The 15,525-nt window shown below is 47.5% G+C and overlaps 1 protein-coding gene across 1 annotated transcript; it reads left to right on the top strand.

Moving 5' to 3' along the window:
* Window positions 1–2,621: 2,621 nt before the first annotated feature.
* LOC142297094 (zinc finger protein 212-like) lies at window positions 2,622–14,139 on the top strand. Its single transcript, XM_075341354.1, has 7 exons — window positions 2,622–2,702; window positions 7,227–7,353; window positions 9,185–9,289; window positions 9,400–9,516; window positions 11,829–11,933; window positions 12,243–12,359; window positions 12,460–14,139. The coding sequence occupies exons 1-7, from the start codon at window positions 2,631–2,633 to the stop codon at window positions 13,296–13,298; spliced, it is 1,482 nt and encodes a 493-aa protein (XP_075197469.1). The 5' UTR covers window positions 2,622–2,630; the 3' UTR covers window positions 13,299–14,139.
* Window positions 14,140–15,525: the final 1,386 nt, after the last annotated feature.

Here is a 15,525-nt window from a genome sequence, read left to right as displayed (position 1 = left end):
TATCACTGTGATTAGAGAGCAGAGACTGTCACTAATTATCACTGTGATTAGAGAGCACAGACTGTCACTAATTATCACTGTGATTAGAGAGCGGAGACTGTCACTAATTATCACTGTGATTAGAGAGCGGAGACTGTCACTAATTATCACTGTGATTAGAGAGCGGAGACGTCACTAATTATCACTGTGATTAGAGAGCACAGACTGTCACTAATTATCACTGTGATTAGAGAGCGGAGACTGTCACTAATTATCACTGTGATTAGAGAGCAGAGACTGTCACTAATTATCACTGTGATTAGAGAGCAGAGACTGTCACTAATTATCACTGTGATTAGAGAGCAGAGACTGTCACTAATTATCACTGTGATTAGAGAGCAGAGACCGTCACTAATTATCACTGTGATTAGAGAGCGGAGACTGTCACTAATTATCACTGTGATTAGAGAGCGGAGACTGTCACTAATTATCACTGTGATTAGAGAGCACAGACTGTCACTAATTTTCACTGTGATTAGAGAGCAGAGACTGTCACTAATTATCACTATGATTAGAGAGCGGAGACTGCCACTAATTATCACTGTGATTAGAGAGCACAGACTGTCACTAATTATCACTGTGATTAGAGAGCGGAGACTGTCACTAATTATCACTGTGATTAGAGAGCAGAGACTGTCACTAATTATCACTGTGATTAGAGAGCACAGACTGTCACTAATTATCACTGTGATTAGAGAGCGGAGACTGTCACTAATTATAACTGTGATTAGAGAGCAGAGACTGTCACTAATTATCACTATGATTAGAGAGCGGAGACTGCCACTAATTATCACTGTGATTAGAGAGCGGAGACTGTCACTAATTATCACTGTGATTAGAGAGCAGAGACCGTCACTAATTATCACTGTGATTAGAGAGCAGAGACTGTCACTAATTATCACTGTGATTAGAGAGCAGAGACCGTCACTAATTATCACTGTGATTAGAGAGCAGAGACCGTCACTAATTATCACTGTGATTATAGAGCGGAGACTGTCACTAATTATCACTGTGATTAGAGAGCAGAGACTGCCACTTTCCCTGTAATTAGAGAGCAGAGACTGTCACTTTCCCTGTGATTAGAGAGCAGAGACTGTCCTACCATGAAGAATCTTTTCATACCATTTTCCACTTTTATTGTCTTCCATAATCTGTATAAATCCAATCCTTTTTGGGTGAAAAAAGACAAATACAGAAGTAATGTGGTTGCATAAATCTGCACACCCTTACACTGATACTTTGGTGACTTCCCCTGTGAATTTCTGGCAGTGCTCAGTCTTCTGGGTCTGAGTCTATGATCTTTGGCCGCTGTCCTTGCACCAGCTCCACCTCTGTCAGATTTTGGAGGGCGTTTCCGGTGTACAGCACCCTCCTCAGGTCACCACAGATTGTCCCCTGGTGTCAGGTCTGGGCTCAGCCGTTCCCGAGCTTCCATCTTTTTCTGGTGAAGCCGCTCTTTTGCTCATTTTGTTGGTTTCTTAGGGTCGCTGTCTCACAGAAAGGCAAAATCCATCTTCAGCTTTTTAGGAGAGGCCTGCGGGTTTGGTGCACATTTGGCTGATATTTCTTCTGTCCATAATTCACTTCCCATTGAACAAATCCACAGTTCTAACTTCTAAAAAACAACTCCAATGCTGCCTCCACCATGCCTCACTGTGGGGAGGGTGATCTTCCGGCAATGCGCAGTATTGGTCAAATGTCCAATTTTGGTCTCATCAGACATAACGTGTTTTTTGCTTTCAGCAGACTCCATGTAAGTTTTATCAGAACATATCTGGGCCTGGATGTTTTTTTTCTAAGACAAGGCTTCCGTCTTTCCACCCAAACGCACAGGCCGGACATGAAGAATACAGGAGATTGTTGTCACATACAGGACACAACCAGCACTGGCCAGAAATTCCTGCAGCTCCTTTAATGTTGCTGTAGGCCTATTGGACCAATTTTTTTCATGACCCTTCATCGGTTTTTCAGAAGACGTCGATTCTAGGTAATGTCATTATTGTTCCAAATTTAGGCAACTTTTTGATGGCGTCTTCACAGTTTCCGTGGTATCCAGTGCTCTGGAGATTTTTTTTGTATTTCTCCTGAGTGATATAGTTCCACAATGAGACCCTTTGCTGTGTTGTCAGCTGTTTATGGACCCGAAAATGTGAAGAAAATCCCCTTTGCTGTGTTGTCAGCTGTTTAGGCACCATCTATGGATCCTTCTTGATAGAACAACAAAACCTTCTATGGACACTCCCTGTAAATACGGCAGCCTTGCACTGACTACTCTGTAATGTATGGGCAGATGTGATTGGCTGATTCTGAACTCAACCACATCTATTGTAGGAGGGTGTTCACATTTATGTAACCTCAGTACTGTATTTTGGGTTACCTCTTTTGATTTTACCCTCAATATGATTTGAGTTTTTTATGGGCGACGTTAAAGGGGCAAGCTCTGGAGTTATTCTTCCCGGTAGGATTTTCTGACTTGATAAAAACTTCTTAATTTTAACAGGGGTGTGTAGACTTTTTATACCGTGTTCACATGGTTGCTGCTTCTCCCTTCATTATTTTACTCTATGTTTTCCATTAGAGCCGCAGTGGACATGTCGGAGTCGGCTGACCCCGGTTCTTGCGCCATGGACGCTGCCATCCTCCCCCATCAGGTGTCAGTGCGGGTAAGAAAGCGAATCTCGTATCTCGTCAGCCGGTGATGCTGGCAGTGTAATTATTAGTGCTTGGTTTATGGGATGTCAGACTCATGGTGGCCACCATTGTATTGTCACCCACTCTCTCTGCCGACCTCTGATAATATCAGTCTGTCATGGAGGAAACCTTGTGTGGTTAAACCTTTGTGCGGTATTTGCCTCTCAAAATGTCCATTTCTCGTAGAGCCAGCCTCATGTTGTATCAGTCCCTTGTAGTGACAGCTTCATGTGGTGTCAGCCTTTTGTAGAGCCAGCCTCGTGGTATCAGCCTCTTGTAGAGCCAGCCTCATGTGGAATCAGCCTCATGTGGAATCAGCCTCTTGTAGAGTCAGCCTCGTGTGGAATCAGCCTCTTGTAGAGTCAGCCTCATGTGGAATCAGCCTCTTGTGGTGTCAGCCTCTTGTAGAGTCAGCCTCGTGTGGAATCAGCCTCTTGTAGAGCCAGCCTCATGTGTCAGCCTCTTGTAGAGTCAGCCTCGTGTGGAATCAGCCTCTTGTAGAGCCAGCCTCATGTGTCAGCCTCTTGTAGAGTCAGCCTCATGTGGTGTCAGCCTCTGGTAGAGCCAGCCTCATGTGGTGTCAGCCTCTCGTAGAGCCAGCCTCATGTGGTGTCAGCCTCTCGTAGAGCCAGCCTCATGTGGTGTCAGCCTCTCGTAGAGTCAGCCTCATGTGGTGTCAGCCTCTCGTAGAGTCAGCCTCATGTGGTGTCAGCCTCTCGTAGAGTCAGCCTCATGTGGTGTCAGCCTCTTGTAGAGTCAGCCTCATGTGGTGTCAGCCTCTTGTAGAGTCAGCCTCATGTGGTGTCAGCCTCTTGTAGAGTCAGCCTCATGTGGTGTCAGCCTCTTGTCGAGTCAGCCTCTTGTAGAGTCAGCCTCATGTGGTGTCAGCCTCTTGTCGAGTCAGCCTCTTGTAGAGTCAGCCTCATGTGGTGTCAGCCTCTTGTAGAGTCAGCCTCATGTGGTGTCAGCCTCTTGTAGAGTCAGCCTCATGTGGTGTCAGCCTCATGTGGTGTCAGCCTCTTGTGGAGTCAGCCTCTTGTAGAGTCAACCTCATGTGGAATCAGCCTCATGTGGAATCAGCCTCTTGTAGAGTCAGCCTCGTGTGGAATCAGCCTCTTGTAGAGTCAGCCTCATGTGGAATCAGCCTCTTGTAGAGTCAGCCTCATGTGGAATCAGCCTCTTGTGGTGTCAGCCTCTTGTAGAGTCAGCCTCGTGTGGAATCAGCCTCTTGTAGAGCCAGCCTCATGTGTCAGCCTCTTGTAGAGTCAGCCTCATGTGTCAGCCTCTTGTGGAATCAGCCTCATGTGGTGTCAGCCTCTGGTAGAGCCAGCCTCATGTGGTGTCAGCCTCTCGTAGAGCCAGCCTCATGTGGTGTCAGCCTCTCGTAGAGTCAGCCTCATGTGGTGTCAGCCTCTCGTAGAGTCAGCCTCATGTGGTGTCAGCCTCTTGTAGAGTCAGCCTCATGTGGTGTCAGCCTCTTGGAGAGTCAGCCTCATGTGGTGTCAGCCTCTTGTAGAGTCAGCCTCATGTGGTGTCAGCCTCTTGTCGAGTCAGCCTCTTGTAGAGTCAGCCTCATGTGGTGTCAGCCTCTTGTCGAGTCAGCCTCTTGTAGAGTCAGCCTCGTGTGGTGTCAGCCTCTTGTAGAGTCAGCCTCATGTGGTGTCAGCCTCTTGTAGAGTCAGCCTCATGTGGTGTCAGCCTCTTGTTGAGTCAGCCTCATGTGGTGTCAGTCTCATGTGGTGTCAGCCTCTTGTAGAGTCAGCCTCATGTGGTGTCAGCCTCTTGTGGAGTCAGCCTCATGTGGTGTCAGCCTCTTGTAGAGTCAGCCTCATGTGGTGTCAGCCTCTTGTGGAGTCAGCCTCATGTGGTGTCAGCCTCTTGTAGAGTCAGCCTCATGTGGTGTCAGCCTCTTGTGGAGTCAGCCTCATGTGGTGTCAGCCTCTCGTAGAGTCAGCCTCATGTGGTGTCAGCCTCTTGTAGAGTCAGCCTCATGTGGTGTCAGCCTCTTGTCGAGTCAGCCTCTTGTAGAGTCAGCCTCATGTGGTGTCAGCCTCTTGTAGAGTCAGCCTCATGTGGTGTCAGCCTCTTGTGGAGTCAGCCTCATGTGGTGTCAGCCTCTTGTGGAGTCAGCCTCATGTGGTGTCAGCCTCTTGTAGAGTCAGCCTCATGTGGTGTCAGCCTCTTGTAGAGTCAGCCTCATGTGGTGTCAGCCTCTTGTAGAGTCAGCCTCATGTGGTGTCAGCCTCTTGTAGAGTCAGCCTCATGTGGTGTCAGCCTCTTGTAGAGTCAGCCTCATGTGGTGTCAGCCTCTTGTAGAGTCAGCCTCATGTGGTGTCAGCCTCTTGTGGAGTCAGCCTCATGTGGTGTCAGCCTCTTGTAGAGTCAGCCTCATGTGGTGTCAGCCTCTTGTAGAGTCAGCCTCATGTGGTGTCAGCCTCTTGTAGAGTCAGCCTCATGTGGTGTCAGCCTCTTGTGGAGTCAGCCTCATGTGGTGTCAGCCTCATGTGGTGTCAGCCTCATGTGGTGTCAGCCTCTTGTAGAGTCAGCCTCATGTGGTGTCAGCCTCTCGTAGAGTCAGCCTCATGTGGTGTCAGCCTCTTGTGGAGTCAGCCTCATGTGGTGTCAGCCTCTTGTGGAGTCAGCCTCATGTGGTGTCAGCCTCTTGTAGAGTCAGCCTCATGTGGTGTCAGCCTCTTGTAGAGTCAGCCTCGTGTGGTGTCAGCCTCTTGTAGAGTCAGCCTCATGTGGTGTCAGCCTCTCGTAGAGTCAGCCTCATGTGGTGTCAGCCTCTTGTAGAGTCAGCCTCATGTGGTGTCAGCCTCTTGTAGAGTCAGCCTCATGTGGTGTCAGCCTCTTGTAGAGTCAGCCTCATGTGGTGTCAGCCTCTTGTAGAGTCAGCCTCATGTGGTGTCAGCCTCTTGTAGAGTCAGCCTCATGTGGTGTCAGCCTCTTGTAGAGTCAGCCTCATGTGGTGTCAGCCTCTTGTGGAGTCAGCCTCATGTGGTGTCAGCCTCTTGTAGAGTCAGCCTCGTGTGGTGTCAGCCTCTTGTAGAGTCAGCCTCATGTGGTGTCAGCCTCTCGTAGAGTCAGCCTCATGTGGTGTCAGCCTCTTGTAGAGTCAGCCTCGTGTGGTGTCAGCCTCATGTGGTGTCAGCCTCTTGTGGAGTCAGCCTCTTGTAGAGTCAGCCTCATGTGGTGTCAGCCTCTTGTAGAGTCAGCCTCATGTGGTGTCAGCCTCTTGTAGAGTCAGCCTCATGTGGTGTCAGCCTCTTGTGGAGTCAGCCTCATGTGGTGTCAGCCTCATGTGGTGTCAGCCTCTTGTAGAGTCAGCCTCATGTGGTGTCAGCCTCATGTGGTGTCAGCCTCTTGTAGAGTCAGCCTCATGTGGTGTCAGCCTCTTGTAGAGTCAGCCTCATGTGGTGTCAGCCTCTTGTAGAGTCAGCCTCATGTGGTGTCAGCCTCTCGTAGAGTCAGCCTCATGTGGTGTCAGCCTCTTGTGGTGTCAGCCTCATGTGGTGTCAGCCTCTTGTAGAGTCAGCCTCATGTGGTGTCAGCCTCTTATAGAGTCAGCCTCATGTGGTGTCAGCCTCTCGTAGAGTCAGCCTCATGTGGTGTCAGCCTCTTGTGGAGTCAGCCTCATGTGGTGTCAGCCTCTTGTGGAGTCAGCCTCATGTGGTGTCAGCCTCTTATAGAGTCAGCCTCATGTGGTGTCAGCCTCATGGGGTGTCAGCCTCTTGTAGAGTCAGCCTCATGTGGTGTCAGCCTCTTGTAGAGTCAGCCTCATGTGGTGTCAGCCTCTTGTAGAGTCAGCCTCATGGGGTGTCAGCCTCTTGTAGAGTCAGCCTCATGTGGTGTCAGCCTCTTGTAGAGTCAGCCTCATGTGGTGTCAGCCTCTTGTAGAGTCAGCCTCATGTGGTGTCAGCCTCTTGTAGAGTCAGCCTCATGTGGTGTCAGCCTCTTGTAGAGTCAGCCTCATGGGGTGTCAGCCTCTTGTAGAGTCAGCCTCATGTGGTGTCAGCCTCTTGTGGAGTCAGCCTCATGTGGTGTCAGCCTCTTGTGGAGTCAGCCTCTTGTAGAGTCAGCCTCATGTGGTGTCAGCCTCTTGTGGAGTCAGCCTCATGTGGTGTCAGCCTCTTGTAGAGTCAGCCTCATGTGGTGTCAGCCTCTTGTGGAGTCAGCCTCATGTGGTGTCAGCCTCTTGTAGAGTCAGCCTCATGTGGTGTCAGCCTCTTGTAGAGTCAGCCTCATGTGGTGTCAGCCTCTTGTAGAGTCAGCCTCATGTGGTGTCAGCCTCTTGTAGAGTCAGCCTCATGGGGTGTCAGCCTCTTGTAGAGTCAGCCTCATGTGGTGTCAGCCTCTTGTGGAGTCAGCCTCATGTGGTGTCAGCCTCATGTGGAGTCAGCCTCATGTGGTGTCAGCCTCTTGTTGCCACTTTACGGTCTTTTTACGTGTCAGGTTCTGGCATTGTTTTTTTTCCCGGTTTTGCCACCTTTTAGGCCCTGGTGACCTTCCATGATGTGTCGGCCTGCTTCTCCGCTGAGGAGTGGGGGGTGCTGGAGGACTGGCAGAAGGAGCTTTATAAGAACGTGATGCGGGAGATCCACACCACCCTGCTGTCCATGGGTAAGAGGTCCCCTCCCGCTTTATGTGTAATAACACGGAGAACATTTCTTCTGCTGCTTTTCTGCTGCTCTCAGGATGCAGATCTCATCACACCTCGGCCACACAATGCGGACCCGGGCACACGGCTTGTTTTCTGTACTGTGTATACCAGGGGTCTCAAACTCGGCTGGCTGTATGAGCCGCACATAAAAAAATAATTTGGGGGGCCGCATTGATTGCAGGACAATGTGACATCTATATTGGTACCATTTTTTTTCTCTACACCTTTGGATCACTGTTTTTGAACATTTTTTGCTTGTTTATTATAACAAACATGCACTTTTTTTGGTTTAAATATATAAAAATATATTTTTTATAGTAAAAAAAGTTCATGCTTTATTTTTTTGTTTACATTTTATCCCTTTCTTGTAACTAATACAGTTTTACAATTAGCACCATGTAGTAATTTAGGCCATCTTTTAGTAATATCCCCCATCATGTTCCCCTTCTTGAAGTAATGTTCAAATCCTGGTCCCCATCCTCTAGTAATGTACCCATCCTTGCCCCTTTTACAAATGTGCCCCATTCTTGTCTACATCATGTAGTAATGTGCCCATCCTGTTGTATTGTGCCCCCTCCTTTACCCCTTTTACTAATGTGCCCCATCCTGTAGTAATGTGTCCAACTTTGTCCCCTTTTATTAATGTACCCCATCCCATCCTTGTCTCCATCCTGTAGTAATGTGCCCATCTTGTATTAATGTTCCCCCTTCTGTAGTAATGTGCCCATCCTTGCCCCTTTTACAAATGTGCCCCATTCTTGGCTACATCATGTAGTAATGTGCCCATCCTGTTGTATTGTGCCCCCTCCTTGACCCGTTTTACTAATGTGCCCCATCCTGTGGTAATGTGTCCAACCTTGTCCCCTTTTATTAATGTGCCCCATCCCATCCTTGTCTCCATCCTGTAGTAATGTGCCCATCTTGTATTAATGTTCCCCCTTCTGTAGTAATGTGCCCATCCTTGCCCCTTTTACTAATGTGCCCCATTCTTGTCCCCATCCTGTAGTAATGTGCCCATCCTGTAGTATTGTGCCCCCTCCTTGACCCCTTTTACTAATGTGCCCCATCCTGTAGTAATGTGTCCAACCTTGTCCCCTTTTATTAATGTGTCCCACCTTTGTCCCCATCTTGTAGTAATGTACCCATTCTTTGTACCCTTTTACTAATGTGCCCATGCAAGTCCTCTTCTTGTAGTAGTGTTCCCTTTAATGATCCTCTTCTTGTAGCAATGTACCATTGCACGCATACACGCGCACACACACACGTGCAATGTCCCATTCTGGTCCCCTACTGTGCCATTAAACACACACTAAAACATTCTTCTCACCTGTCCTCCGATCCCTCGGCGTCCTCTTCCCTGCTTCTTGCTGCCCATAGGCACAAATTCCCCCTTGATGAATATGGCTGCTGTCAGCACTTCATCTAAAATTCAGATGAACGTTTTGCCGCTGCCGCGCAGAGTCCAGCTCTCTCTGCACTATTCCAATGGCAGCCGCTGGCCAATCTGATGCAAGGAGGTGACGTCATACGCATCAGCTGCTTGCCTCTGATTGGCCAGCAGCTGCCATTGGGATAGTGCAGAGAGAGTTTGACTCTGCGTGGCGCCGGTAAAACGTTCATCTGAAATAGAGCAATGAGCCGTGACGGCTGGGTCCCATCCACAGGCCACGATCGTCAAGGGGGGTACATGCCTGCGGGCCGCACGAAGCAGCCTACGGGCCCTATGTTTGAGACCTCTGGTGTATACCAAAAACAAACCCTTCTCACATATATGTGACTGTTTTCTGATAGGATACACCATCCTGAATCCCGAACAACTGCTGCGAGTAGATGAAATAAAGGAGGCGGCGCTGCCCGGGGAGAAGACAAAGGAGCAAAAAAATACTCTCACAGCTGGTAAGGAGATAATGGGAATGTACAGTATCGAAGTTAGTAATTAACTCATGTCCTATAAACCCACTCCCATAACAGTGTCCGACGTAGGACTGATGGTACTTCTCTACCAGGTGCCCCCGTGTTTAATCCTGATATTGCTCTGTGGATTCGGGAGGTTGTGGAGGAAGACGTCTCCTCTCCTCAGAAGTCGGGACAGCCCATGGTGTGGAACAGTGCTCCCAGCTCAGGTGAGGGAAACGCAACTCTAGTCTGTGGTAGAGTCACACTTTAGTAATGTCTGAGCCTTCGTGTTTCAATAAAGGGCATATTACCATCGCTATGACAGTAGACAATCAGAGAAAAAGAATCACCGGGCCGTCGATAACTCAGCGTTGGTGGTGGATACTATTGTAGGGACTGAATTCTGAAGGGCGAGTACTGAAGACACAAAATGAGACAACAGAGTATGGGAATCTGTGTACAGTTAGGGACATAAATGAGGGTAGGAAACAAGATACAACCATGGACACACTCAAGGGAAAAAGACATCCTACAACCATAGACACACTCGAGGGTAAGAGAAAATATGCAGCCATGGACACACTCAAGGGAAAAGGACATCCTACAACCATAGCCACACTCGAGGGTAAGAGAAAATATGCAGCCATGAACACACTCAAGGGAAAAGGACATCCTACAACCATAGACACACTCGAGGGTAAGAGAAAATATGCAGCCATGAACACACTCAAGGGAAAAGGACATCCTACAACCATAGCCACACTCGAGGGTAAGAGAAAATATGCAGCCTGAACACACTCAAGGGAAAAGGACATCCTACAACCATAGACACACTCGAGGGTAAGAGAAATATGCAGCCATGGACACACTCAAGGGAAAAGGACATCCTACAACCATAGCCACACTCGAGGGTAAGAGAAAATATGCAGCCTGAACACACTCAAGGGAAAAGGACATCCTACAACCATAGACACACTCGAGGGTAAGAGAAAATATGCAGCCATGGACACACTCAAGGGAAAAGGACATCCTACAACCATAGACACACTCGAGGGTAAGAGAAAATATGCAGCCATGAACACACTCAAGGGAAAAGGACATCCTACAACCATAGACACACTCGAGGGTAAGAGAAAATATGCAGCCATGAACACACTCAAGGGAAAAGGACATCCTACAACCATAGCCACACTCGAGGGTAAGAGAAAATATGCAGCCATGAACACACTCAAGGGAAAAGGACATCCTACAACCATAGCCACACTCGAGGGTAAGAGAAAATATGCAGCCTGAACACACTCAAGGGAAAAGGACATCCTACAACCATAGACACACTCGAGGGTAAGAGAAAATATGCAGCCATGAACACACTCAAGGGAAAAGGACATCCTACAACCATAGCCACACTCGAGGGTAAGAGAAAATATGCAGCCATCGACATACTCCTTGGTATAAGATGCTTTATAACAATAGACACACTCCAGGCTAAGAAACACTCTACAACCATAGACACAATGAAAGGAAAAAGAAAATGTACAACCATGGAGACACTCGAATGAAGGAAACACTCTAGAACCACGGGCAAACTGAAAGGAAGGAGAGACTATACAACCATGTACACACTCAAGGATAGGGAGAGAATTTACCACCATGGACACGCGAGGATAGTAGACAGTCTACAAAGCTGGAGACACTTGATGATAGGAGATACCCTACAACCATAAACACACACCTGAGAGGAGACTCCCTACAATCATGGAGACACTCGAGGATATGAGAAACTATACAACCATGAACACACTGGAGGGTAGAAGACACTCTACAACAATACACACACTCGAGTGTATGAGACACGCTACAACCATGGACTCATTCGACGGAAGGAAACACTTTATAATTATGTACGCACACAAGGCAAGGAAACACTCTACCACCATAGAGATATTCATGTGAAGGAGACACGCTACAACTATGGATACACTTGAGACAGTCTACAATTACAAACACACTCAAAGGAAGGAGAGAATGTAGAACCATGGACACACTGAAAGGTAGGCGACACTCAACAACCATGGAAACACTCGAGGGTAGGAGAGAAAATACAACAATGGACACAATATAGGGTAGTAGACAGCCTACAACCAGGCACAACGGAGGCAATGAGAGACCATACAACCATGGACACAGTCAAGGATAAGAGAAAACAATTATGAACAATTTCGAGGAAAGGAGAAACTCTACAACCATGGACATACTTGAGGGTGGTAGAGAATATGCATCTATGGACACACTCGAGGGTAGTAGACAGTCTACAATTATAGCGACACTCATGGGAAGAAGACACCCGCCAACGATAGAGACACCCGAAAGTAGTAGACACTTTACAACCATGGATATATGGCCACAAATTGGAAGGTAGCAGAAAATATACAACCATGGACAGTCATGTGCATGGTGAGACTTGAGCCATCGTTGTCTCTGTCCTCTGTAGTAACATTCCTCTTCCTCGGACAGTGTTTACTGTTCTGTCTTCATTCAGAGGTTCCCGTCGTGAAGCCGGATATTTTTTTACGGATAAAGCCCGATGACCTGGTGTTTGAGGCCTGCCCTGACCCTGAACCCGTGGATGGAGAGAAAGTGTCAGGTGAGTGATGATTAGCACTCATGTGAGTCTTTACCTTCTGTACTTTTGAGTTACGCTAAAGTAATGTCATCTTTTCCTGTCCCTTTTCATGTCATAAGTTACTCTAGGTAGTTTGTCCTTGCGTTCCAGGATTCCAACCCTGCATTCTGGCTGGGGTATAATGTAAGGGTTAACAAATTACAGAGCGTATGCGGGTACGGAGATGTTCAAGCCTTGATTTCGGCAACTTTCTTCCAAGAAAGTTCATCTGTTTAGAAGGGGACAATGTTTTATGGACCATTGTGACTGTTCTGTCTCCGACTCCCCCAGGTGATGAAGTCATAGGAACAGGAATATCGGTCACAATAGATGGGAGTGTGGAGCCCTTCTGGCTAAATGTGCAGGAAGCAGATCACAGCGAGATCCCGGACAGCCAGGAGCAAGCAGGTCAGTCCACACATCGGCTGGTGTGACGGTCTACAGAAGAGCGCCATGGGGTCATTAGAGTCATATAATAGCAATATTAGTCTTATCTCTATCTCCACAGATAATGGTCTCACGGAAAGCCCGGCTGAGGAATGTTTGACGGATTTCCAGACTAATAAACTGATGTTGGAAAATGGGTCTACTGATGAATGGGAAGAACCATCACCGATCCGACTCCCACGCCCTAGAAAGTGCCAGTCTATATTTCGTATCGGTCAGCCAATATCCGAATGTGCCTATGACTTCATAGACCCATCGAGTCCTCCCGAGGCTCGCCCATTCCAGTGCTCCCAGTGTCAGCAGAGCTTCACTGAAAGCGAGACTCTTCTCTTACACCAAACGGTCCATGCATCTTGGAATTGCGAGCAAACAGATGACGGAGACGACTACATCATCCCACCGCTTTCAAGACCCGTTATCAGAAGCTTACCAGCTCCATATATTTGTGGAGATTGTGGGAAGGGTTTTTCTAACTCCTACAAACTGAAAATCCACCAGAGGATCCACACGGGGGAAAGGCCATACAAGTGCCTCGTTTGTGAAAAACGCTTTCACAAGAGCGCCCACCTGAAAGTCCATCAGAGGACACACACGGGAGAGCGTCCCTATGGCTGTCAGGTGTGCGGAAAGAGGTTTACCAAATCCTACCATCTTAAGGTCCACCTTAGGACACACACTGGAGAAAGACCTTATCAGTGTCCCGTGTGCCACAAAACCTTCAGTGTCAACTCACATCTCACTGTTCACCAGAGAACTCATACAGGGGAGAAACCCTTTGTTTGCTTCGAATGTGGAAAAAGCTTCCGACAGAAAACCAGCCTTCTCGGCCACCAGAAATCCCACCAAAGGCTGGTAGAGCGTAGAAAGCTTACGTGGAAGACTCTATGGCCAGAAAAGTGAAGCGGTGGTTTCCCCCCACACTGTAAAAAACTCATTTACTAAATGAAGAAGTCAACAGGCAGGTCAGAGGTCTGAGGAAGGAGACACTGAGGGGGTGTTTGGAAGATCAAAGAGTCAAAAAGCTGCAGCTCTGAGGACTTCGAGGGTCAGATGGGGTTTGCTTGAGTCTTCTTCTGACTTTTATTTTTTTAAAGCTCTTTCCCATACTTAAAAAGAACACTAAAAATTTGCATGCGGGGGAGGGGGAAATGGGGTTACTGAAAAAAAGGGTTTAATTTTTGTAACAAAATTCCAAAAATTGGTTCACAAAAAGCAGCAGAAACTCTGGACACCACCTATTTTTACATTGGTGACCTCGTGTAGAAGACCAAAGATGATTAGACCTTTGGAATGGAAACTTGTAAAGCCCTCATATTTTTCTGTCCCGTGAGACATCGTTTCCAACCGAGACCTTAGAAGACCAGAACTGTTGAGTTACCACATGGCGGTGGGCACCCGAAATGAAGTATTTTGGGGTTGAACTCTTAACCTCGAAAATACGTATCATGTAGACCGGCCAGTGATAGGTACGAGCTTTCCGGTGAACACACGTTTGGCCACATATAGAGACATTAAGGACCTGATTCATCATCTCCACTTTTTGGGTCTTGTAATCTTAGACGTTTTTTATTCCAAGCTCTTCACAACGGCGCATGGATTTTGCGCAGAATCAGAGATTATTTTTAATTTCGATCTTTAACCTGTTTTGCACTTTATTTTTTGTTTCGTTAAAATGTCACACACAACACTAACATTTCAGCAAAAATTTCGGCTGTATAAATAAATAAAGTGCTCCGGTGGGACAGAAGAGTGTTATGTTAGCGCAAAAGGTTTAGCGACTTTTTAAAGTCTTGTAATTGATAAATCAGCTGCAGGAGTCGGAGTAATATCAACCGCGCCCGCGATAGCAAACATAAAAGAAATCCGACGAAAGCATATAAAAGAGGCGAAGCAAAAGAAGATTTGGGCGCAAATGAAAAATAAACACCAAAAACTAGACAAAAATCAGGCGCAAACGCAATAATGAATCGTGGCCTACGTCTAGAATGAGAGAAATATTGGCACACATTTGGGTGATGAGGTTTTGGAAGAGCCCAGACTACGCGGCTTAAGTCCATTGTGCCAACAATGGTAGAAACTGGGTAATTTGTTATTAACCCATGCGATGGTGGAATATGGGGGGTTGTGTATTATTTTGTGTAGGTTCGTATTTTAGGCATGGTGCTCTGTTCATTCTGTGTACATTGTCCTGTTTGCAGGTTAATCACCCCCTGCGGGGCTTTTGTCCCTAAATCTGGGGGAGAAGAGGCCTGGGATCCACCAAACTCTCTGCTTACCTGGGAGATTATTCAGTCTGGCTGAGAACTTCAAGAGAAAAGCAGGAAGATTGATCCTCTGGGGGAGAAACTGCAGCTACAAGCAGCACCCCAGAAAACCGTTAGGAAACCCCAATTTTCCTGGAAAAGGACTGCTGGAGCATTGTGACTGATCCCTGGGACATTTATCCCATTACTGGACTATTTTACCCTCTGTGAGGTGGATTATTTGATGGACCTTTTAACTTGCTTGGAATAAATGTTCTTTGGATTGTTCACCCACCTCTCGCTCTGTTGTGTGATATTGGAGAAGGACCCCGTGACAACTGGTGTCAGCGGTGGGATCAACAGAGCACAGCCTAATGGAGAACCACCCACAGAGTGAGTACAGAGACTAGACCGCATCCAGTCTACAGGAGAGAGCCAGAGATCTGGGCCTGAGCTACCAGAGACTGAGTAAAGAGGTCTGAATTGATTTACTGGTAGGTGCTAGCCAGACTACCTCCTCCCAGATGTATAATGGACAAGCACTGGAGATGGGGATCCCTGCCCCCAAAAAGGCAGTGGTTGGTGTGGTATGAAGAAGAGATGGCAGCTCTGGGCCTCGGTGTATCTCAGGAATATAAGGAGGAGGCTACTCACTGAGCACAGAGGAGACAAAAGGCCCAGCAGGGGGTGAATAACCTGCAAACAGGACAATGTACACAGAATGGACAGAGCACCACGCCTAAAATTCGCCCCAAGATAGTTACAGAATTGATATTAAAAAAGCTCCATGGCACTTGTGGAGCGCGGTCTGCACATCTGCCCTCTCAACCGGCAGGATTGTTACCAACTTTCTTCGATATGCTCAAAAAACAAATTGGCGTCGG

This window comes from Anomaloglossus baeobatrachus, chromosome 3 (assembly GCF_048569485.1).
Source record: "Anomaloglossus baeobatrachus isolate aAnoBae1 chromosome 3, aAnoBae1.hap1, whole genome shotgun sequence".
In the NCBI taxonomy this organism is placed as follows: domain Eukaryota; kingdom Metazoa; phylum Chordata; class Amphibia; order Anura; family Aromobatidae; genus Anomaloglossus; species Anomaloglossus baeobatrachus.
Note: the sequence above shows the minus strand (reverse complement) of the source record. Positions and strands in the feature narration are given on the sequence as shown.